Source organism: Cryptomeria japonica, chromosome 10 (assembly GCF_030272615.1).
Source record: "Cryptomeria japonica chromosome 10, Sugi_1.0, whole genome shotgun sequence".
Lineage (NCBI taxonomy): Eukaryota > Viridiplantae > Streptophyta > Pinopsida > Cupressales > Cupressaceae > Cryptomeria > Cryptomeria japonica.
In genome coordinates, this window is record NC_081414.1 from 438,917,251 (window position 1) to 438,943,067 (window position 25,817).

General features: G+C 36.5%; 1 protein-coding gene across 4 annotated transcripts in view; it reads right to left on the reverse strand.

Moving 5' to 3' along the window:
- The window catches only part of LOC131067554 (uncharacterized), a 207,378-nt gene that overhangs the window by 149,988 nt on the left and 31,573 nt on the right, over window positions 1–25,817 (reverse strand). For all 4 annotated transcript variants that reach the window (XM_058002628.2, XM_058002627.2, XM_058002626.2 and 1 more), the window contains 4 exons: window positions 1,665–1,866; window positions 897–1,323; window positions 724–770; window positions 277–374 (listed from right to left, as the gene is read on the reverse strand). In XM_058002628.2, the coding sequence (XP_057858611.2) occupies window positions 277–374; window positions 724–770; window positions 897–1,323; window positions 1,665–1,866 (774 nt within the window). The remainder of the gene's footprint in view (window positions 1–276; window positions 375–723; window positions 771–896; window positions 1,324–1,664; window positions 1,867–25,817) is intronic.

Consider the following 25,817-nt stretch of genomic DNA (forward strand, 5'->3'; position numbering starts at 1 on the left):
TTTATCAATATTTTGACTAATAATATAAGAAAAATCAATGAAAACCAGTTTGATCTTTCTTGTGCCATTTCAAGAGTCTTCAAACCTGTGTTGAAAATAATTGTATCCACCTGATCATTACTCAAATCTAGAAACAATTCAAGAGAATAAAACTTAAGAAATAATGTTGATCTATTTCTTCCAGTTAGTATTCATAAAATCTCAGGCAGCATATGTTATTTGAAAGCAACAATGAACACTATCATCCCTCATCAGACATTTGTCACAAATTCTTACCATTGACACTTCTTTTTATTTTTCTTTGCTTTTGCATAGCGAAATTTGGCCACATCCATAGAACTCATGTGTATGCCAAAAGTTTCAACTGGATTAGTCTGTAAATGGAAAACACCAATTTCAGAATCAGTTCAATTTCAACCAAAAGAATTATTGACCAGTTCCTTCATCCCTGCTAGACTTCACCTAAATGTTTGTCATTGATCCTATGACAACCGTCCTTTTAAACATGAGGTAGAAAATTATTGGGTCTTTTCAGAAAGCCAAAAGTAATAGTTAAAATGTTGATCACTTGAGAAAAATATGAAATCACACTTAGAAAAGTTAAATTTAGTGCATGAATTGTATTTTAGATAACTGGACTTGATAGGTGATTATCCTAAAGACAGATATAATAGGAAAGTGGAACAGAAGAATCCAGGCTATTACTTCTTTCTAATTACTTACTTCTTGAGATTGGCAAGAGCTAGAAGAGCCTTCAAGTCCCAACATATCTGCTCTCCATGTTCAAGCTCAAATTAAAGCATCAAATCCTCAAAAATAAAATCTAGTAAATACAATAGTTAATACAGAGAAAACATAATATATTATGCTTAAATAAAAATGAAACTTAAACTCACAGTTGTTATATGAATCAGCATTCTCAATCACTGAAGAAGATTCTGTAAATATATTGTGATTAAATTTAACTGGTTCATTTTCATCAAACTCCTCGATAGAGTCTACATCTTCCAAAAAAATTGTTTTAGAATTACTCCAGACTATGCCATCTTCCTGTTTTAATTCTCCAGAAATCTTCTGGTTCCCAGTTTGTTTGGTGAAACCCAAATCAAAATGTTTGAAATGGTTAGCAGGTCCATTCTTTTGGACTTCATAACCTAGAAATGGTTCCCTCCTCAAAGAACTATTAAAAAATTCTTCTTTTTCAATATGTTCCCAAGATGGGGAGTTATCATTTGCATTTTTGGCAAGCACCCCAGTTAATATACTTTGTTCTCTGGCTTCCAAGGAAGACAATTTACCAGCATTGACAGTATCATCAAAGACCTGAATCCATAAGATTAAAATTTGAATGCATTCTGGACATCATCTTTATGCATCCTAAAATATTGTGCATATCATGCTTAGACTTAAAATCAAATTTTATTTGAATTAATATTCAGTATTCATTTGCCATGCATGCCATTTAATATGTCAATCTTCTATTTCTTTAATTATATTTCCTTCACAAATTTAGATGAATGCTCCGAGACAATAAAAGAATCAGAGTGTACTGACAACTATAACTCTTAATGGCTCTTTTATATGCTATAGATGCAACCATCTAAAACCTGTCACATAGTCAAAATGGACAAGAAAATCAAGTCTATAAACAATCATGTGTTAACCTTATCTGAAACAGAAGTACATTTAGTCTGTGGATCTTCTTGTGGGATCAATTTTGTGTCTTGATATTCTTCCTCAGTATTGAACAAACTGCCATTTAGAATAAGTTCTTTGGCTACAGCATTGATGTGTTCCTTGAAGCATTTGATATCTGCATCTCCATTGAAGTTCACCTCTAAAATCAAAGCTTCTGTAGGCCCAAACCTGCAATTTAAGTTTAAGATGTCTCTGATTAAATAATGTACATTGATTAAAAATCATTACCTTTAGTGAGCATAACTAAGTAAATATGTTGTAAAAATATTGACAGTTGTATCAACCAGATAAATTTTCCAAATGCACTAAAGCTAGTGAAGAAATGCCATGTACTTATGCAAGATCATCCAAGTTCAAGTCTATAAAAAGTGTGTTAAGTATTATTTAATTTTGATATATCAAGAATTGCATTGTTCTTACAAAGACACATTTACTTTCACATTGTTCTTACAAAGACACGTTTACTTTCACAACCTCTGGCAAATAGACAAGATTCACATTATGAATCTTGGGTTCCTTAATAATATCGAACTTTGCTATGTATTATTTCCCTGACAGCTTGCAGGTAGTTGTTAGGAGTCAGATGGTAAATAGTTGTCAACAATTGTTTTGGTTGGCAGCTTTTGGGCACTTTAAATAGGCTTCTCATTGTTGGAGAAGGTAGCTTGATCCTTTGTTGATCATCTCTAGTCTACTACGTAAGAACTTCCTTTTGTTACTCATTTCAGTATTATTGTGTTTAATGTTCATTTATACAAGTAATAGTCTAACCAGATAAAAGAGTAAACAATTTTCATCCTTAGCTTTGAGAAGTTAAGTCTCGTTTAAGTGTAATGTCCCCATTTTCATGAGGACCAGTCCATAGAAGGGTTTGGCCTATTACTTGATCCTCGTAGGCCGAGGAGTTGATGAGGGGGTCGTTTTGGCAGTTGCTTATGGCTTCACATATTATTTTTACATGATTTTATGGTGAGATAATGAGTTCTCACATATGATGTCATGTGTGTTGCACTTTATATTCATTATGAATTTTAATTATCTAAAGTGCAATTAAATAATAAAGTCACTTAAGAGGAATCTTCTAGAAAGATCAATTAAATATTATTTTATTTCTTCGAGAAGGAGGCCGACCTCTAAAAGGAAAAGAATAAATAGAGGAGGCAGCCTCATTGTTGAGCAGCCAGAAATTGATATTTTGTGTTCATTGAGTTTTGTGGGGCCAAGGGGTTTCTACAGATCTTTGTCTTTGGGAATGAAAACTCCCATTGATAGCATAACTGAGGGAGTGAAAGATCTCTTGAAGGGTTGCATATGAGGAGGTGATACTTCAGTCATCTCATTGGTACTTAATTTGTGGCCAAAAGCCAACCTGCTAAGTTTGAACTTGAGGAGACATTGGAGACTTTTGGAGGCAATAGGACCTCATTGTTTGTCTACAAGGAGCTGATTACATCTACTTCGCTTTTGAGTTAATCTCAGCAATTTTCAGACTTATATCAGATTGGAGGAGAGCCACGATTTGGCTCATTTTGACCCACACTTGCATCTACATACTAAGAAGGCAAGGTGATTTCCCTAGGAGCATTTTGGAGGTGAATTGAGGTGGTTTCGGGTAAATATATCAGTCTGAAGCAAATCTGCACCAGCTTTCCCATATTCCACAATTTTGCTCATATCTCCTTGTTGAGGCATCGAATTCATTATTTGATTGGAGCGCCCACCTTTGGGAAGGACCACAATGAAGCTAAGTGCTTAAAGAAGCCTTTTTGTGTTGGTATGTATTTATTATCAGACTGCAGATCAGAACAAGGGCAAATTTGAAGAAAGGCACGATTTGGCAAGGTGAATGCACATAGTGGAGTGATATTGCTTGCTTCTTCATCACTACACCTAGGCGCTTCATTCCAAGTTCATTTGGCATTGTTTATCATTGAGTTTTCAGTTGTATGCAGGAGTTAATTAGCTGCCATTAATACTCAGAAAGTCTGAAACTATTTTGTTGTAAGCCAAAAGTCTTGGCCTTTGCATAATCATTTGTAATTCAAGATTGCTTTGAATGAATAAGTCGGTTGTGAGCTTACATTTTCTATCATAAAGTTTGTTTCATTTCTGAGGATGCGTGACAAATGTTTGACAAAATGTCAACTAGATGATCATGATGTTGTATGCCTTATTAGTTGATAAATCATCTCTAGATTCATTGTATTGCATTCCTAGAAAACCTGCATAACACGCAGAATTATACAGCTATCCCAAATCGCATAACACGCAGGCTATACAGTCTGAAAACCAGAACAGCAAGTTATCAGACAATTGTTTGATAATATTCCCTTCACTTTCAGCCATACAACAGCAGGGGATATTACATTAAGAATTACAGCCTATTGACCCTAACAAAAGCAGGAATAGGCCACAAAATGGTAAGGACCAAAAGGTCAAACGATCTTTGAGACTAGTTGAGGAAAGAGAACAAAGAAGAAGATTACATGAAGAAAACCCATCAATACAATTACATTGTCAAAACGAAAGTAAAAGTGTAGAAGTTGAAGCGTGAAGCAAACCAAAGTCAAGCATGAATACACCAAAACATAAAATTCACTACGAACAACCAAGAGCGTACTTGTAATGTCCCCTTCTCATTGACGACCTTCCAGTGGTCCATTAGCCTATTCCTGAGACCCCTAGGCTAGGTGGAATGAAAAATGAGGGTCCAGCATTGATGAAGCGAGGACTTACTATTTTTAGTAAGTCAGGGAATGGCTATTTTGGTGATACTGTCCTACTGAGCTCTCCATGCTCTATCACTGGGCGCGATGATCATGCTTTCCGGAGCATTAGTTCTTGACTTACTATTTTTAGTAAGTGGCAGTGTGGCATAGTTCTATTTCTGGCAGTGGAAAGGGTCCTGGTCCTGCAGCAGTTCAGTGGTCTTCCTAGCTCAGTTTCATCCAGTTTTGGCAGTAATCAGTACAGGAGTCATATGTGACACAATTAAATATTATTTCCTTATCCTAAGGTTTAATATTTAATTAATCTGATTAATTGCTACTGATTTATTGAATTTGGGATTAATGCCTATTATCTCCTTAGTATTTGGCGAAATTCATGTGTAATAAGGGATGTCGAAATTATTTAGAGGAATATTATTTTATATTGCATCTCTAATATTTGTCAAGTGATTAACGTGGGTCCATGCCTTTTGGCGTTAAGTTTGACTTATGGGAATGGCGCTACACTTGGGGTCCACGTGAGGTGAAATGAAATGAAAATGAAGGAAGTGGAGTTTGGAGGAATTTGCATTTGAATTTTGATGGTGAGAAGTTATAAATAAGAGCCTTGGGCTCCCATTTCAGGCATCTTGAAAATTTGTAATGTTATGCTGCCGGTTTGGCGACAGAACTTGAGGCTTCGGAGTGCGTCTCCCTAGTGCTTCCCGGTTTCGTACTTGAAACATAGTACCTAGCTGTGTGTTGTATTCTACTACATTCTCAGAGCTTGCCATAGTCATTTTTGGTGTTGAAGCGATTCTGGAGACTTGCTGTTTTGCCTGTGGCTAAAGTACATTTTCGATCACACCTCTCTGCTGAAGCGACTGATAGTTATGGGTATCAGCTCTATCCTCCTTCCCAGCAATGGCGATACATTTTGTGAGTTTATAGCAATTTTAATTGAGTTTTGAATTTCCTAGACCAAATCAAAATTCTTAGGCTAGGCGTGGGTCTTTTGTTTACATTGGGATGCGTGCCAAATTAATGAGGGGTTTTTTGTGACATGGCTTTGGTTGGTTGTTATTGTAATTGATCTAGTGTGGGTTTGGGACTGGTTTGGAGTGATTTGGATGTGTATTGAGGGAGTTATGAGCTTTTTAGAGTTTTCATATGGGAATAATCTGCATTACTCTCTTTCTCTTATCTCCATTTTTGTAAGGTTAAGTAGTATTACTACTAACCAGTTCTGCTTTGTAACTCTCATCCCGCTGAAAAAGTGGAAGAGGCTGGCTTGCCGCCTACTATTAAGCAAAATTGTAATTTCAGTCCTCCCACTGCATAAGTGGTCGAGTGATAGCTATGTGTAATGGTCCTCCCGCTGCATAAACGGTCGAGTTGAGGTTGTTATGTAATTGCAGTCCTCCCGCTGAAATACTGCGGTTGAGTGATTCTTATTTTTGTGTATCTTACTTGGTTGGTTCACCGCCAAGTTTCCTTGTTTTCCCGTTGGATAAGCAGAAGGGGCTGGCTTGTCGCCCAAGCATTGCATTGTGTTTCAATTTCTTAAGCTAATGATCCCCTCAACATCGTATGCTCTCACCTTCCCACATTGGGCACTTGGTGATCAGAAAGTGGAAGGGTTACTTTCCCAGCATGTTTCAGTTTATGATTTCTAACCTTAACTGGTTAACTTCTTGTTGATGTTTATTGTTGGCCTTCAAAATCAAAAAAAAAAATAACTGGGATATTACAGTACTAAAAAAGAGTAGGTGGAGGTTGCAAGGCGATTCCACCTTACTTAAGAATCATGTACTCATCTTGCAAATCATGTTCCCTTGGAAGGCATAATTAAATCTCTAGAGAATGGAGTCTGAGAACTTTTTAGTAAACAACAAGCAAGAAGTGTACAAGTGCAGTCTTTGAGGCGTCAAAGAATGCTAATTGAAGATGAACCTAAGCCTACGAAACCAAGATTGAGGATTGGAGTGAGAAGAAGAGAACTTGAAGGTGGAACTAGTGGTGTTTAGATTACCAGGGTCTCCAAAACGGTTGAGGGTTTGGATGTGTCTAGAAGTGCCCAAGGAGCAAAGGAATGTCCTAACCAGAATTTCCTAGGACAAAAGTTAAAACATTTTGATCACATCAAGTGATGGTGACCCCTCCAACAAGTCCAAATTTGAAGAGCCAAAAGCTGCCAAACTTCAATGTTGATGGATCTGACAACCCTGTAACGGTGATGGTGACCCCTCCAGAAAATCCAAATTTCAAGAGCCAAAAGTTTCCAAAATTCAATGGTGATGGATCTAACAACCTTGTAAGGCATTGCAAAAAATATATGACCATATGGACAGCAAACAAATCAAAGATATTGGTTGAGATGTTTCCCAGCCATACTATAAGGAGTGGTGATAGACCGGTATATAAACTTCATGATACTAAGAAATCAATGTGAGAGAGATAAAGAAGGCATCTGCACAAGAGTTCAAATTATTGAGGAATAATGATGAGATCATCAGACAAACAAGGCAAGCATGAGAATGGTCAAGCCTATATCAAGAAGTTTAAGGAGTTACTAAACAGATTAGGAAAGATACCAATGGATGGGTTAAAGAAGCAATGGTTTGCTGAAGGGTAGGTGTTGTCACTTTGGAAGAAGATGAAGATAGTACCCCCCTCAACATGCAAGGATGTATACAATTAGGCCATAGGCATAGAGATTAAAAACTCGACATCTTGTCATTTAAAGAGAAAAGAAAATGATTCTAATACAAGTGTAAATGAATCAAAATCAATCTTCACTCTTCGTAGAGTGATGTTCAGAATAAAAAAGAGCTAAAGAAGGATACAAAAGAAAGTATAGAACTTAGGTGTACTAATTGTAAAATAGATCGAACCAAAACTAATTCTTACAAAGCTATTTTGTGATACATGCCAAGTTAAGGGTCATTAAATTCAGGGTTGTCACTATCACTTGAAAAGCATATACAAGTACTCTTTACACAAGGAGAGTATTTTAGTTCATGCAATACATCACTAAACCCACAAAATAACAAGAACACATCTCTTGTAGGCTATTAGAATGAAGAGGTAATAATAAATTCAATAATAGTAGTGGAGGAGGTAGGATTCAAATCCAATGTGATTCCAAAAGTTGGTCTATTATACAATGGTGAGAGTGGATCAAATGGGGCCACTTCGCAAGGCACTACAAGAAGTTGGGGTAGAATAAAACTAAATTGTAAATGGTGTGGAACCAAAGCTCATGATGATGCTAGATGTCTAAAGCAAAAGGCAAACGTCAATATAATTGATGTAGAGAGACATAATGATGTGTTGGTCATTATTCGAGCCAAGCAATTAAGGTTGTGAACTCAAACCCACATACTAAAAAAAGGTGCTTTATGAGACAAAAGACAAGATGGAGCATGCTGTGGGCAACAAATATCACCACTCAAATGTAAATGCATGTACAATAATAAATCAATTGAAATCAAATAAAATTATTGTAAGGCAAGAACTTCAAAGTTCAAACCACTACACCAATAAGAGTAGTGGATTTATTACAAAGAATTCTTGAACTTAGAAATGCTATCACTAATATTGTAGCCAAGAAGCATCAGATGGTGCATGTTACGGCCCATTTAGAACCTAGAAATAATGATGAATTTGGCTAGGAAGCTAGTTTTGATCCATATAGAGTTTCCTAGTTGTAACAATTACAATCATTGATAATGGATTTGGTGTGAATGTACTTCCATAAAATATTTGGCAAAGCCTAGGTAAGCCAACTATTTGGCCACCAATATTCTAGTTGGTAGGTGCAAATCAATAAGGATTAAAAGTGCTTGGAGTCCTCATGGATCAAAAGGTAATTATTGGTACTCAAACATTTCTACTCAACTTTGTTGTCATTCATTATGGAAGAAGTCATACAATGCATTGTTGGGTTGGCATTGGTTGATAGCAGCCAAAGCTAATCATAATTGGAAAAAGAATGTAATTTCAATTAAAAAAAATCATAAATATATAAATGATCTGAAGAGTTAGGCAATAATTGATCAAGCAACTTCCTTAGATCCATCAAATTATTCAAATTTTGACTTTGAAGAAGAGTAGACAAAGAAGCAAATGAAATGTAATCAAGGTCCCTTGGAGTTTAATGACAAAGAAATGTAGGAATTAAAATTATGTTGAAAAGATCAAACAAACACCGTTCATGGGTTGTTCCACTGGCAAATGAAGGAGTGTAGTATTTCCCTCGAGCTACAATTTTATTGAAGCTCTGAAGATTCATGAAGAGAAACGACACCTATGAGACGTCACGAAGCAAATGAAGAAGATATTTAAATTTGTAAAAACCTATGAATACAAAACAGAAAAGATGACTAGTCATGTGTGCCAAATGAAGTACATGGTTCACAATTAACCAATTTTTCTTGAAGGCTAGAAGCTATAAATATGATTGACTTTTAGTTCCAACAAAGGCATCAAACTCAATCGAAAATCATTAAGTTAACAAAGGTACAACTTAAAGTAATGAATTTAAAACGATATTCAATTTGGAGCCTATGAAGAATTGTTGTGTTGACAAATGTTACAAAAGACCCCATTTGCATTGAATATTTTGATTTGAAATCAAATTCAAAAGATGATTGGAGCAGACTTCACAAGAAAAAAATGAAAAAGGGAAAAGTTCTATACAATGCCATGAAAAAAAAAAAGTAATGAATCTAGAGAGGGATATAAAATGCACGCCACACATGAAAGAAAGAAAGAGTATTGCTTTGTAATGGGTTTTAAAAAAGGAAAAAAAATAAAGTTCATAATTTTTACACTATCATATGGAAAGAAAATAAATGCATAAATCCCAAGTTCACCATAGTACAATCAATAAAGAAGAAAATTTAAGTTTATGACAATAAAGTTCCTTAATTTTCAATCATGCAACCATTTGAGCAAATAGAAAAAAAAATCAACTTTCAAATTTCTAACGATCAAACTAATGGCAAATTTATTCAACTGTGTGCTGCTATTTCAAGCTCCACCATATAACTAATCAAAAGAAAAGTTTTTGTACAACTCCATCAAGCTAATCACCATATAAACTCTTTAGCAAATCTTCACTATACAATATCTCCAAAAAAAAGATCATTCACCTTTCCACTAAATGCCGTAAGTCTGTTGCCACCATATGTCCCCTACTTAAAGACATTCCTATCGTACACCCTCCCACACTATATTGTACAACTTTCCACCATATGCCCTGGGTTTGTTGCCACTGTATGGCCTACTCAAAGACATTCCATGAAATTCCTATCATATCCTCCCACACTTTGTCATACAAGGTAAAGATCGCTTTATGTTGTTGTGGATAGACTAACCAAGCATGTGCATTTCTTTGTTATTCCCTCAAATTACAAAGCTCCTCGAATGCCTAATTACTTTTCAAAGAGATATTTAGATTGCATGGTTTTTCTAACAATATTGTGAGTGATAGGGATAGCAAGTTTCTTAGAGACTTTTAATAGGAACTATCTAAATTAACAAGTAAAGAGGTCACACTTAGCACAAGCTCCCACCCACAAACCAAGATCATGAACAAGTGGGTAAAGGCTACCTAACAAAATATCTCAAATCAACAACAGATAGTTGCATCTGAGTTGAATATTTTTGTCACGTCCCCTCCTCGATCGTCGCATATATATTAATTATTATTATTAATTAATATAATTACCAACGAATGATTATTTGAAATTTATTTTATTATTTAAATTAATATTTATATTTACTACTAATAATATTCTCGAAATATTCAAATAAAAATAAATTAATATTATAAACGTAATTTATATATTATAATCATAATTTATTCTTAACCATAAACAAGTGTGACATCCCTATCTAGATGCTAGAACTTTAGAACCAAACAACTAAAGGAAAATTCCTTTATATATAATATAAGGCATCAAGGAACTCATACAAAGACATATGGAGAAGGAAACAATTATGATAGTCTCATTATAGATGACTCTATGGTTAATAAAGATTATAGATATGAAGACAAGTACATATTGACAACAATACATGCTTATAGCCAATCCATGAGAATAGACGTACAAGTTATTGACCAAACAGGTGAATAAGATATCACAATCATTCTCTTATATGCATCCTTCCAAAGGCTATCTCTATCAATTTAATACAGTCAACCAATTATTACGATACTAATATATAGCATTGCTGAGACATGGAGCCTTGTATTATCATGGAGGATGGAATATACACCGTAAAGAATAAATAAACCAATAAAAGAACATTAATCAAGGAATGATAGTACGGAAGAAAGACCAAGGTCGATATCTTCAAAAGAAATGGAGTAAATAGAATCGCATACGATGATATAGTTCCATGTAATCCCATCGGAAGAGTTGGACCAAAGACTATCGTGGGTCATCAACCTATCATCTTATGATGATATAAAAACATTAAAAACATCAATGACCATAAAGAGGAAATCACACGGGCATTCTAAAGTATTCAGCAAATAAGTATTAATATAATTTGTATAAGTATTGGTATTGACTAAGGAGCAGCTATGAAAGTACAAAAGGGTAGCAACAATCATGTTAAAGACAAATGACGATTATTATTGGTGTTTTATTTAAAATATAACTAATGTTTGGTTGATCAAATCTCTTATTAGTCGTCACAACTATTTAAGGTATATTATGTCAAATTGTTAAAAGGCGGCAAGAAGTGTGAATCGTATGATTAACGTACAAGTGTATCGCTTGTGAAAAGGTATGCCTTTCAAAATTAAAAGCAAGATATAAAGGTCATATAGAGAACTTCATAAGGGAGGACAGATATAAAAAAAAAGAGATTGTGAATTAAGAGCAGATTAAAAAGGGGGGGAACGGTAGTAAGCATCCTTGTTCTTGATGGTATGTACAGTGATGTGCTTAATATGAGAGCTTAATATATAAAGTCTGATAATGTTTTTATGCAGAACTTAGTAATAATACTAATATAGACTGCAATATGTATGACAGTCATTCTTAATTTTGTATACAGTGGCAGACCAGATGTGACACATGTCAGATCTGTCTGCTCTTACAGCCACTAAATATAATTAGTTCTTTTAGGCAGTGGTAGAATTAATAATTTATATAATAGGTTATTAGCTAACACCATAAATTAATGGTAATAATGTTTAATTCATCTACATATTTATGTATATATATATCTAAATCAGAATAAGATATACTATAAGTGTTATAAATATAAATATTGATATAATAATAGATATTAATATAATAATTATAATTAATATAATATATTTTAGATACTGTTCTGCAGTAATACATAATAATTCATGTATCTAGTATTTAATAAATATGCAAATGATATATAAATGAATTAGAATAAGATTAATTATCTAGTATGGTAAAGTACTTGATAAACTAAAGAAAGATCGAATATCATAGATTTGATTCATGTTAAGATAGACTTGGCTCTTAATCAAGTTGTTTAATTAATAATTACATTGAAATAGATTAATTGTAGGTTAAATAGACCAAACCCTAGTAGGGGACATTACAATTTCCATGACATGAAACATCACTTGTCAACATGTATCCTTGCATGGCCCTTTATTGATATGATTGATATTGTCGACTTAATGTTTGCAGATAGTAGGGTTCCCATAGAAAGTGAATTGGTCAAGCCAAGGCAAGATATTTTGAGGATGCTCAAGGGGCATCTCCAACAAGCGTAGAACACACAAAAGCTCTATGCCAATCAAAACACACTGGAAATATGTTGAAATAGATCAAACCCTAGGCAATATTTAGAATGAAATGAGCTGGAAATATAAGCTAACAATATGAGATTATTGAATTATTTGATTTAGTAAAATTAAAATATCAAAACATACAACTGAAAACCCTAATGCTGATTGGAATAATGGATTGCAAAATTAATTATAACCCTCTACATTGCAAATCATTAAATTAGCATCTATAAATATCATACAATCAACACCCAATAATTGTCAACCTCTGAATCAAAGATCGCAAATAGTTTTTACTTAAAAATAATTGAAAATCAAATCAGATTTGTGTGTCTAGGTAACCCACAGAAATAACAGCCAAAAATAATTATTTAAACCTGTGAAATGTGGCGAATCTACACTATAACAGTAATGTTTAATGACCAGAAATAAACTACAGAAATTATTATTATATAATTTTACAATACAATTGCTAACATACAAACCCTTGAGGTAAGGATCTATTGTACAATCAATTGGAATTTAGGCATAATGGTGTGAATGGTACAGTGCAGCAATGATTTGCTCAATAGCTCTTAATATGGATTATGACAACTAGATGCAGTAGTATGAACAACAATAATGAAAGAATGCATATTTTTCTTGCAAATGATGCTCATTTCTAGCACAATCAAAATCCTTGTGCACAACCCCAATTGGAAATGAGTGCTTTTGTTCTGAAATCTGAAATGATTCCAAGAGGCTTTTCATTCTTCAGAAATTGCCAGCCAAGAGTTCCTTTGAGGAGAGCTCTAATTTTGAAATTTGAAGTAAAAAATGATGATTACGGATCCTCAACTTGAATGATCACCTTTTCATCTATAGGTGCATCATTTGGGCTGTAGTGGAAATTTAATAAGTACTTTTAAATAAATCAATAGATATGCCTCATAATGTCTCATTTAGCTGGTCTTTAATAACAACACTTAAATCGCCCTTGTTGTCCTCATTTTTGAACTTTCAAAAATTGGGCAACCCCTATGAATTTTTTCCATGAAAGTCAGTCTTGTTTTTCTAAGGCACATTTTATGAGGTAAAAACTTGTATTGGTTGGTGTCTAATCATTTGTGGATGATTTTGTCATCGTTGTCCAAGTTTTTGTTGATTTTTGCCTTCATTTTCCTAGCTTTATGAGCAATTTCAGGTTTCAAGTCAGTCACTGCAAGTAGGAACTTTTTGCTATCATTACGAGTAAAGTCGCTGCAAGAAGGTCTTTTGCAAGTTGTTGTTACTTGCAATCGAGTCTCTGAGACCCGATTGCAAGTCCTCTTTTCATATTGCAAGTGTGTTATCTTGTCATGTTTGTCTTACACTTGCAATCGGTGCAATCGGGTCTTTGAAACCCAATTGCAAGCAATCATTGCAAGTTTATTTACTTGCAGTCAGGTCTCTAGAACCTGATTGCAAGTCTCTTTATGCCTGCTTTCTTGCAAGTTATCTCTAGTTGTAATGGAGTCTCCCAGACCCGATTGCAAGCATATTACATCAATGTTTGGATGTGTTGCACTTGTATTCAGGTCTTGCAACAACGCTTGCAACCTTATACTTACCCTGCCCTAGTAAACCTTGCACTTGCAATTAGTCTACACAACCCTGATTACAAATATAAGTATTGGAGTCTTTCCATTTATGCCCACCGTTTTCTTATTACAAGCTCATCCTTTCCATTTATTTGCAGCCGATTACCAATAATGCCTATTGTTGTTGTTTCCTCTTTATTATGCCCTCATGTTTCATTTCGGGTTTCGAAAGGGTGATTGCAAGTTACTACCAATAATGTAAAAAGGTTTACTTGCATTCAGGTCTACAAGACCCGATTGCAAGTGGAAGTTTCAGCATCTCTTCCCCATTTTGCACATCCCAAACATTCAAGACTTGCTTGCTTGCTATCAAATCCCCAAGTTTTGATTTCAAAGACAGATTATGAAGGCTTTCCCACTCATTTGCAAGTTATCTTTACTTGCAATCAGGTCTCTAGAACCCGATTGCAAGTGGTTTACAATGTAATGTCCCCTTTTCTAGGTGACATGAGATGAGTAGGGGTTGACCTACCATTCAAGTTCACGTAGGTCAACGACATGGTTAGGGGACTCATTCTGAGGGTCATGGAGCTTTGCAGGGGCTCTATGAGCCGTTTCGGACCTTCGGATGAGGTCTCCTATTTTTTAGGGAGAACTAGCAGTTGACTGAATGACCACCTGGGGGACCAAGGAGCAGAGCAGGATCCTTTTGAGCAGTTACAGGTGTTTGAAGAGAGGTTCCTACTTTTTAGGGAGATTCCCTACCTTTTAGGAGGTTGTGGCAGTTTCCATATTTGAGGTTCCATGGGACCATACTATGGTTTCAGTTTCAGGAAGATTGGGTGTGTTTCCTAGTTTCTAGGAGCATCCCTAGATTTTAGGGATGGGACTGCCAGTTAGCTCAGCTTTTCCGGCATCTGTCACAGATAGGTGACAAAGTTATATTCATGATTGTTTGGTTATTTTGGGCTGTTATTGGATATCTGGAGATATTTTAATATATTTAAATATTTCCTAAGTTAGCGATTAAATAAATTAAAATAAGGCTATGTATTTAGTCATTTCGGAGTAATAAGGGGTTTTTGGCTTCATCTGGGTTGATATGCCTATGTGTTATAGCTCGTTGGAAAGGTCTTGAACTTTGCTACATGATTCTCACCTTCCGGAGTCTTTTTGGAATGCCTGACGCTATTTATTTGCAATTTAGTGTTATTTTCCTATAGTTGACGCCATAATTATAAAATAACACTCTTTTCATAATGCGCCAACTTTAATCCCTTTTAGGGTTTGGCTTGGAAAGGAAAGGAGATATAAGGAGATGATGACCTAATTGTTCATTATCTTTTTACACAATCAAACTTATTTTGTGAATTTGCTCTGAGTGAGTGATTCTTCATCTAAGACGCAAACCCCAAGATCTGGACTCGTTGGGACGTAGCCCTCAGCAGTTATTGGCATTGGATTCTTCAGGCAGAGTGCATAGTTGACAGAGATTGAGTACGCCATTCTTCATTGTGGATTCAGGCTGCAAAGTAAGGGTTTCAGCATGGCAGATTGATTCTTCAACTTGGGCATGATCCTTGCAGCCTTAGGGCCGCCATTTGCAACAGGTACATCCCACGTGGAATGTAAGGAATGCATGTATTCAGCCTTATAGGTATTCTTGATTCGTGATATATTATTTTGTGAAGAAATTGGAAGTTGCAGGTCTGCAATTTACAACAACAAGCAAGTTTGAGATGGAAACCTCAGATTTGGTCTTCAGGAGGACGGAATCCCTTCTATAGGAGGCATGTGGAACACATCAGAAGCTTGTTTCAGGCATATTGAGGGTCATTTCAACAAGCAAACTCAGTAATCATTAGCAGCAAGGTCAATACATCAGATCTGAGCAAGAATAAATTCAATTTTAGTGCATTACTTATTTCTTTTGGCAGCTGTACTGTTTCCCAAGGGGGCTATACCATTACAGATGGCTGTGGAGTGATAATAAATAAAATGGAGGGTTTTAACTCCATTTCTTGTTCTTAACTTGATTGTTAGGATCAGCAAGGACTGTGTAGAAGAAATCACATTCATCAGACTTGAATTGAGATCAGGGTGAGCAAAACAATGAGGATTTAAGGCTAAAATTGTATGATTTTGCCTGGCAGAATTTGGATTTCCAGTTGGTAATTGGGTTTTTGGCCCAATTTGTTATTGGTAATTCATTTGGGGGTAGTATAAGTGTATTGGTACATCTGGACTGCCCTTGTACCTTCAACTCATGCCTGTATCCATTTCTGGATAGCAAATCAGTAACAAACCCCAGCGCTGGATCCGTGGTATGTTTCTAATTGTTTTGGTGAAGTATCTTCACTCCTAGTTGAATGTAATCTGCTGTCATAAATAAAATCAGAAGCTGATATCTTATTTTGAGTTGAATTCTATGTTATTATTGGTTAATGGTTGCAATCCCCATCACCAAAAAATAAACAACACTTTCTGCATCTTCTGTCTAGTCTCTAAGAACACCAAAAGGCTCTGAAAGATAGTTTATTAATTAAAACTTATCCAGGGCAGCAAAGAACCCATTTAGGGATCTTTCATACAACTTTCAAACATCACTTGTATACAAGCTCCCAAATCCTGATTTTCAAAAAGTGTTTCATGTTATGCCTTTCTAAAAACCAGATTTGGCTTTAAGTGTATGTTTTGTGCAACATGTAACAGAAAACCCGATTTTTGTCTCTTGTTGTTATGTGTTGTGCTTGCTACAAAACCGGATTGCACTCTTGTCATGTGTAGTTAACACTCAATAACCCGAAATTGACTTACAATGGCCTAAGATCGAGTTATGTGAACCTGGTTACATCATATCATGACATTTTTTCCAAGTTGCCTTCCAAACACATGTTGTTGTCACATGTGATCAGTCCTCCAAAACCCGAAATTGGTCCAAAATGCACTCAAAAAACACTTAAAAATGAGTCTCTAGGATCCAATTACAAGTGCAAACTTGTATTTTCTCATTACACATATGAAGTTGCATGTTCGTTCTACACAATTGCAAGTCAATGTTCTTGTTTTCCCACACATGTAATGCAATTCTCAAAACCCGAAATTCACTTGTGAGCCCATTTTTGCATCAATTTATCCCTTCCCTTGTTAGTCTTGTTTGCACACACGATCTATCAAACCAACAATCAAGGCATGGTCATTGTTTTATAACAATTTCATCTTGAATAAGGTGTTATGGGTTCTTCATCAGTGAACAAAGGAAGAATAGATACAACAGTAATTCATGGGGCAGCCCAAGGGTCAATAATCTCAGTTACCGGTTCTTGCCTAAACTGGCTGGGTCCTGGTCCTGGTCCCTGCTCGGTCCTGGTCCCAACCTGGTTCGCCCTAAGTCCCACCCGGGTCCTGCCCAGGCGGCTGGGAGGGAACCCAGCCGCCTGGGCAGGACCCGGGTGGGACCCAGGGCAAACCCAGGAGGACCCGGGTGAACCCAAGAGGACCCGGGTGAACCCAAGCCCGTGGGTTCCCAAAAATGGGGCCCACGGGTTAGAAAGCAATTAAAAACAATTAAAAAACAATTTTTTTATTTTTTTTTTACATCTAAACCCTAATTTGCCCCTCTATGATGCATTTCATGCATCAAAACATGCATTCAACCTATTCTACTTGCATTTTTGATGATTTATGATATATCAATATCAGAATATTTATTGGCATTGGCAATTATGGATTTATGATTTATGATTTATCTGTTATCATTTATGTATCATTGTATGGGAAAGTTACATTGTATGTTTCATATTTGTATGTTTGAACTGTGAACATATATAATTTTGATGTTTGAAGTTTGAACATATATATATATATATATATATTAAAAAATATATATATATGTACGGACAAACCCGTACCCGTACCCAAAAAAAAATTTTTTTCCCGAATCCGAACCTGAATCCGAACCGGAACCAGTAACTTAGTCAATAATCCTCATGAAGTCATTTGTAAATAGAAGTCATCTAGTGACAAAGTGAATCAAGCATGGAGAAAAACACAACGAAGAGAAGAATTTCCCTCCTGAAGAAATGGTACTACCCCAAGCATCTGATAAGGTTGAAGTTCACTAGCCAAGGACACAAAGATTATCAAGGGTGCAAGTTCTTGTTCCGGTTCAAGATGCCATTCCCAAACCTGAGTACTTCAATTACAGAGTGTCTTATAATAGCATGAAGATCAAACAGAGGATGATGTAAATAGAGTCGTGTCTCTGGACACTTAGTTTCAATTATGCATTTGTAAATTTCATTTTGACAAATTACATATAATGTCAGAAATTGTAATTGCAGGAGATCATATCACTTGCAAAGATGTAACTTGTAATTACATGTAATCACATTGCAAGTCGAAATGCAATAGGACTTGCAATGTTGAATAAGTCATAGTTAGTTAGTTGGTTGTGGAATAAGTCTCAGTTGGTTAGACTTCTCCCACATTTTGCTCTCAGACCCTCTCCTATATATAGACGAGGGTGCTCTATGTAATTTTTATCTTTTGGCAATGCAACAAAATTCTGCCAGTTTGTATGTGCACTCTAAGACTTTGAGCTTAGATGTAAATCAAATTGCTTTCAATAAAAGAGGCAAGTTTTGTTGAGACTTTGTGCCAATTCAAGTTGTTATGTGACGACATTTTTTGGAATTGATTGTGATTTTTTTTCTATTGTTCAAGAGGGATTTAAATTCAATCCTGCAGACTTTGAGCTGCTAATTGTATTTAGAGTTATAGGTTTGGTTTTCAGACTTGGTCTTGCAGACTTTGAGCTGCTTGCCACGTTTGAAGCTAGTGTAGAAAGCTCAAGTAAGGAGATAACTTGTAGACTTTGTGCTACCTTTATTTTTTAAGACTTGTGCATGTAAGGTGAAGTGCATCATATAGACAGACTTTGAGCCGTTGTGTGTTGTACACTGTTATCATTTTGAGAAGGTTGATAGGACAATAGAAGTGCTAAAGACTTTGTGCTTTCATTTCTATTTTCCCGTCCCAAGGAAGTGACAGAAGTCTTTGTGCTTTCATGGAAACTTTGCTTCCCTTTATTTTCTAAAAATCCTACAAAAAGTTTCATTTCTGTATTTACCGTTGCTGCTATAACTTCTTTTCTAAAATAAGAGAAAGAATATCATATGTTTTGAAGAAACAGAATAAGATGTTATCCCACCCAAATTAGATTAGTGTTAGTAGTAATAGAGGGGGAGCCTTCCCTAAATTAGGAGAGTTTTATACTCACACTGTGGCTGAAACCACAATTTTGCACATCTTCCCAAGTGGACAAAATTTTCAACCAATAGCTCTTATAAAAAATAATTGGGCCTAGATATACTTGATTTCCCTTACCATGTCCCTTAGCCTACGGAAAAAAGAATTAGGCTATGAGTCTTCTATTCAATTCTTCATTTTTTAGAAGGGGACTTGACACATATCAAGGTTCATGCAATCTTGCATCACCCAAAATGTTTTCTTAGTGTTTGGTTTTCTTTCGCAAGTTTTCCTTGTTACTACAAGTGTTTTATCCTTGTTGCAACATCATTTTCTAACTACAATCCTCTAACTGTCTATCTAAAATGATAAATAATAGTTCTCCTAGGTGATATCGCACATTAATCATCGAGACTCCAAATTGTATTATAGATGTATCTTGATACTTTGAACATGTGTCCATTAGTTATCGTATTTGGTCCCTTCTTGTAAGTTGTTGCATGTTCTTATTCCAAAAGAGACTTACTTAGGGATATGAACCAAAATATTTGAATCATGTGTGTAATGTCCCCTTTTCCGCTCTAATTTGTTTTCAGGACTATTGGCCAATTCCAAGACCCGTTGGTTAGTTAGACGCAGAATTAGGGTTTCCTATTTTCTAGGAGGATGTTTTGGCATTTTTGGTGGCTTGCATATTGGAATTTCACAATTCTAATTTTGGATTCCTTATAGGTTTTCAGAGAGCTTAGCAATGGTGTGACATGCAACTGAATCTGAGGACTTTTTCTGAACTTAATATTTTTAGTAAGTGGGGGCGAGGACAGCTTATTTTTCTAGGTTTTAAAAGAGCCTCGCAATGGTGTGACATGCAAACAAATCCGAAGACTTTTCTAGACTTACTATTTTTAGTAAGTTGTGACGGCTGCTCAAAATGTGGTTAAAATGCATTTGCACACACTATTTTTAGCAGTATTCTATTTTTAGTAAGTGCTATTTTCAGCAATGCTATTTTTAGCAGGGTTTTAGCAGGTCAATTTGGATGGCTATTTCTGGCAGGTCAGTTTGAGTAGTTGGTCTTCGAACATTTTTGGAGCTATTTTGGCAAGTCTGAGCTTATGTTGGGTGACTTCATGATTGAGGAAAAATATGTTAGACACAATGCACCATTGAGAGGGGGGGTGAATCAGTGGTTCTCAAACTTTTCCCTTTAACTATCCTATGTGAGCATACCGGTTATTAGATCTAACTCAGAACAGACTTACTGGTTAGTGAGGAAACCAACTCAAATGCAAACACACTCAAAGGGACATCACATAACACCAGTATATACGAGGAAAACCCAAGATGGGAAAAACCTCAGTGAGCAATGTTGCTGGAGTCTACTGCTCCAATCCAGCCTCACAATGAAATCTTTGTTACAATGTTTAGGGCACCAACCCAAGGAGCTACAACCCCTAACTGATTTATGGGCTACAACCCAAAGGAGCTACAACCCCTGCTAGTTTATGGGCTATAACCCAAAGGAGCTACAACCCCTGCACCGAGCTACAACTCAGTGATCACAATGATCATTCAAATACAAAAGTAATATCCTGGTTACAAAAGAGTTTTGCAACCTCTACTCACAATTTCTTGTTGCCGGTGAGACACCTTCTCTAATACACCGGTTCAATCTTCTGCTACTACATTTGCCGGTAAACTCTACCGGTTTACCTCTCCTCTGTTCTTCTCTACTGGATCTCCTCCTCACTGCTCTGCTCTTTACCGGTACTATACTCTATCGGTTCTATGTCTACCTTCTCTGCAGCTTCCTTCACTTTTGCTCTATCGGTATGGACACTACTGTTCTGCACTGCTACCGGTTCAACACTTCAACTTGGTTCTCCTCCTCACACTTAGTCTCTTCTCAGATACTCATTGAGCACTTGACTGATTTTCTCACACACCCAATCACTTCACAACAGCACTATCTTCCTTTCTTCAGCAGCACAGCACAATATCTTTTGCTTGCATATTTATAGCCTGGTTTTCCGACCAAAAGCCAACTCAAATCTCAAGCGGTTAGGGTTTCCTCATCAACCACGAGGAAAACCAAATCCAATCAGATCTTGTCCGATCTGATCTCCCAGACAGCCAACTGTACATCTTTGCCATTAACGCGCCTTCCAATACACGTCTTCTAATCTTAGCAACCACGACCTTGTCTCTCGACCTGCCTCTGTCAAAATGCCATTAATGTTTCTGCTATTTCCTTCTCGAGGTCTTCTCGCAATCTGATCTTCTTGGTTAGATCCAGGCGCCAACAACTCCCTGATTTTTCTCTGTCGTTCATTCTTCCTCAAGCCGCACTCTTCTGATGCGATCCACAAATCACGGGATCCATATTAAATGCACACCTGTAGAGACACCTATCTCTACACGGCACTCCATCGACCTCTGCAAGCTTGCCACTTCATCTCCACGTGGCATCCACATCGACCTCTTCCTCTTCTTGAATAACTATGTCGGTATGGATTGGATCACCAACTAACTCCATTCCCGGGTTCATCTGCCGGTATACTAACCCTACCGGTTAAACCCTCAAACCGGTTTGTCATCAACCTTGCACTTTGCTTCTCTTGCGGTGGACTACTCAATCGGTCAGCACTCTTGCTAACCTGCCTTATGCACATCTTCAACAGATGGGGAGTCTTCTTCATCTGCACCTTGTCCATATTACCGATAAACATTCATACCGGTAAAACCTCTTGATGACACCATGTGATCAACCTTCCACACACTTCATCTTCAATTAGGCCAATCTCCTTTGTCTGCTTCTGCTCAACCTTGCCTTCTTCCTGATCAGCTCAAACCATATCTCAACCGGTTTGTCAAAGTGACAAACCAATCACTCTTCATCTTTACTGGCACTTCAACATGCCTTCTCAGTCAGTCCAGTGCATATCCCTAATTTCATGCACTTGAGGCATTCCTTTGATTCACCGGTAGATCCAGTGTGAGCCTTCAAAACACCTGCCTTTGCAACAACTTCCTTATCTCACATGACTATGATGCACACTATGCATAAATAGGAGATAAGTTCCACTTACCAGTGGGAGTGAGTCCTTGTCATCTACATCCTGCAGTGCACTCATGTGGCTTCCTTGTTTGTGCAGCAAACCTTCAAACAGGCACACGAGATCTGGTGTGGGCACATTCACAATCAGTCAACTCTTCTCATGGTGATTGCATCTCTATCCGGTGGGAGTCCTGTTGTTCTGCAACCACACAGCATACCAGTGACCTATTCATCCTTCTCCTTCGGTGTTGATGTGATTTAGGTAACATTTTGCCTCTTCATCACAAACAACAACTCAAGCACCTGGCCCATCCTGCTTGTTCACTGGTCATATCTTGCTAGTTGACAACCACTCACTTGGTTGATCTGTCTTCTCCATGTCAACACATCACTTACCAGTTGACATCCTCTCCTTATCGGTGATCTGCAACACAAGGTGATATCAAAGATATATCATCCTGTACTCCTCCATGACAGTGTTGCACATACATCTCTCATACCGATAACTATCCTATACCGGTTGACATCAATGACAACACAATGCCAACAAAATATTTTATAAGTGAATTATTTATAAGGCATGATGGACGCCTTAGAAAGAAATAAGTTAATTTTATGAAATAATTCACTTTATTACCTTGGATGCCATAACACACTTTATTGATATTTTTATTAAGTGTACTTGCTACCTTGAAGGGGTCGGTTTATTGTAAAATGTTGTTTAAAGTTGGATTATAGCTTAAGGCAATATGGACGATTTATTAAAGGGATTGCTTCAGCTATATTAAAGTCATTTTCTCAATTATATGTTGGGCGCTCACATTATGTATTATTTGCATTTTAATAAAGTGTCTTTTCTAGGCAAAATGGGACGACTTGTGAAAGGGATGAAATGAAATGCAAATTAAAGTGAATTTGAATGTCATTGTTTAGTCCCACATTGGAGGGAAAAGGAGGTTCGATTTGGGAGAAGGTTATAAATAAGTGCCTTGGCCTTCATTTGAGACTATCTATTGCTTATCATAACGAAATGCTGCTGAAATCATTTCAGAGTTTGCTTCGAGGGATGCTTACCTCCTAGTCTCCTTCAGTTTCGAGCTTGAAAGATAGCCCCTAGCTGAATATTGTGACTGTTTCTCACTCAAAGGAGCAGATTGAGCTTAAGGAAGATGAAGTTATTTGATGCTTTGATTTTTGGAGTGTTGTTTTCAGTACTGGAGTTTGTTGTTTGGTATGGAGCTGATCGTGAAAATAATTCATAAGTCTCTAGGAGTTCAGTCGCCGCTTCTAGTTATCTTTCCTATGTCTTCCTCTGCGTTAAGCGATTCATTTTGCTAAGTTGCGTGGGTTTTGGAGTTGATTTGGATTTTCTAAAGAAAATCACCCTACTTCCCAAGCCGTACCATGTTGGAATTGTCTAGATATGTGTGCATTAATGTTTTAGGCAAGTTTGTTGTTGTTTGTTGGTCTTAATCAGGTCGCCTCCTTAGAAATCATTTGCAATCAGTCTCGAGTCTTTCCGTTAAGTTTTGGAGGAATTTTTTGCATTTTAGTGTGGTTAGAAGTTGCTGGTCTGTGTTATGCAGCTTGCAGGAAAGAGTATATCAGATTCTGAAATTTGGAGTGTGAGGTTGTTTTTGGGGGTAGTTGGTCTTTGGTAGCTTGTGGAGAGCATTAAACATTATTTACAGCTTTAGACAGCGATATCTTTGATCTGAAAAATCCATGATATATATTGTAAAGCTGATTAGTAGTACTAACAGCTATATTATTTCTAGATTGTATCACATCCCCCACTGAATAAGTGGAAGAGGCTGGCTTTGCCACCTATCTTATTTCATTGTACTTTTGTCCTCCCGCTGAATAAGTGGTCGAGTGGATTGTTATTAAGTTTTTCAATCCTCCTACTGCATAAGTGGTTGAGTGATCTAATTCCTTGTTGTAATAATCATCCACCCACTGAAAAGTGGTTGAGTGATTCTCTTTTAGTTGTTCTTGCCCGCTGGACAAGCGGAAGGGGTTGGCTTGCAGCCCGACATTGTAATTTCAGTTGATTATTGGAGCTAACGATCCCCAATCCACCGTATGGTCTCACCTTCCCACATTGGGCTCTTGGTGATCACAAAGTGGAAGGGTTATCTTTCAGCAGTATTGAGTTTATATTTCCTAACCTTAACAAGTGTTTGTGGTGTTTGAAAACTGAAAAAATTCAAATAAAAAGTAAGGAGATATTTCAGTGTGCTAATTATAAGATCTATATTTAAGTATTGGTCCTAGGGAGTGTAATAACCCTATCCGGGAATTTCTGATCAAATTTGCATTTTTCTGAACTTTGGTTGTAGGACATTTCGTCAAACACTTTGCATATGATCAAATATGGAATGTTCATGAATGCAAACACTGAGATTTGCTGCTACTAACATTTAAGATCATAAACTCATCATAAAATCATGCCATTGTTCATAGAGTAGTATTATCTTTCAAATTGCTATTATAGTGCAATAAACGCTCCCTTGAGTAGTATTGTCTTTCAAATTGCTGAACAAAGTGTTGTGTTGCACACACACACCCATCTCCAACGGGGAACCCCTCTCTTTTTGCTGGCTTCGCTGGTGTTTTGAGGCAATTTTGTCCCTTTGGGAGAAGTATAGGGCCTTGACCAAAACGCACCTAGAAGCATAAGGAGTCGGAATGAGTAGAATGGGCCTTCAAATTGATTAGCCTTGAAGAGGTCATTAGGATTTGGGATATTGAGCCATAGGAAATCAAGAATTTTCATTAAGTCTAAAGTTGAGGTAGTGCTACCTTGGGACTACTTGCATTGCATCTTAGAGGCAAGTGAAGAAGCATGGGAATGATGCATAGGGTGAAGTCCAAACATGAGGAAAGAGTGGAGAAAGAGAATAGAGAACTCATCCAAGAAGTGAGGAAGTAGGGTGAATACAAGCCTATAGGTCTGAACTCAAGGTCAAACTGCGTCCTCTCCCTAAATTCGGTATTAAGGAGAACTTTTGGAATCTCTAAATTTTTGCTAAGACAAAGTTTTCTCTCCAAATTCAATGCTGGAACAGAAAATCAGAATAGGACCTTAATCCCAAAAGTATTCCTGCTATTGAACTTCTTGCCTAAACATGCCACTTAAATCTGAAACTTGGACTTTGTATTAAAATTAGGAATAAGGTCTTATTCCTAAAATGCTTCCTAGCCCCATGTTTTGGTCTGAATTCCTAAAATGTTTCCTACCTCCATGTTTTGGTCCAAATTCCTAAAATATTTCCTAGCACCAAGTTTTTCCTCATCATTTTGCAAATTCGGTACTTGCATTAAAATTAGGATTAAGCTTATTCCTAAAATCTTTCCTAGTTCCGAGTTTCACCCCATGACTTTCAGAAATTTGGTATTTGCACATAAATTAGGAATTAGCCCTTATTCCTAAAATCCTTCCTAGTACCATGTTTCACCCCATGACTTTCAAAAATTTGGTATTTGCACATAAATTAGGAATTAGCAAAGTTACCTTGAGTTTCCGGGACGGGGACGGCAGGGGATGGCGGGACACGTTTCCAGGACGGCAAATTTTTTTGCCAAATTTGGGGATGGCGGGGGACGGCAAAGGGGACGGCTATATAAAATATAGGAAAAATTTAAAATATATAGGAAAATTTCAAAATTCTAAATGTTCATATGAAAACATGGATAAAGCATGCATACATACTTTATATTCATATGAAAACAATAAAACATGGATATAG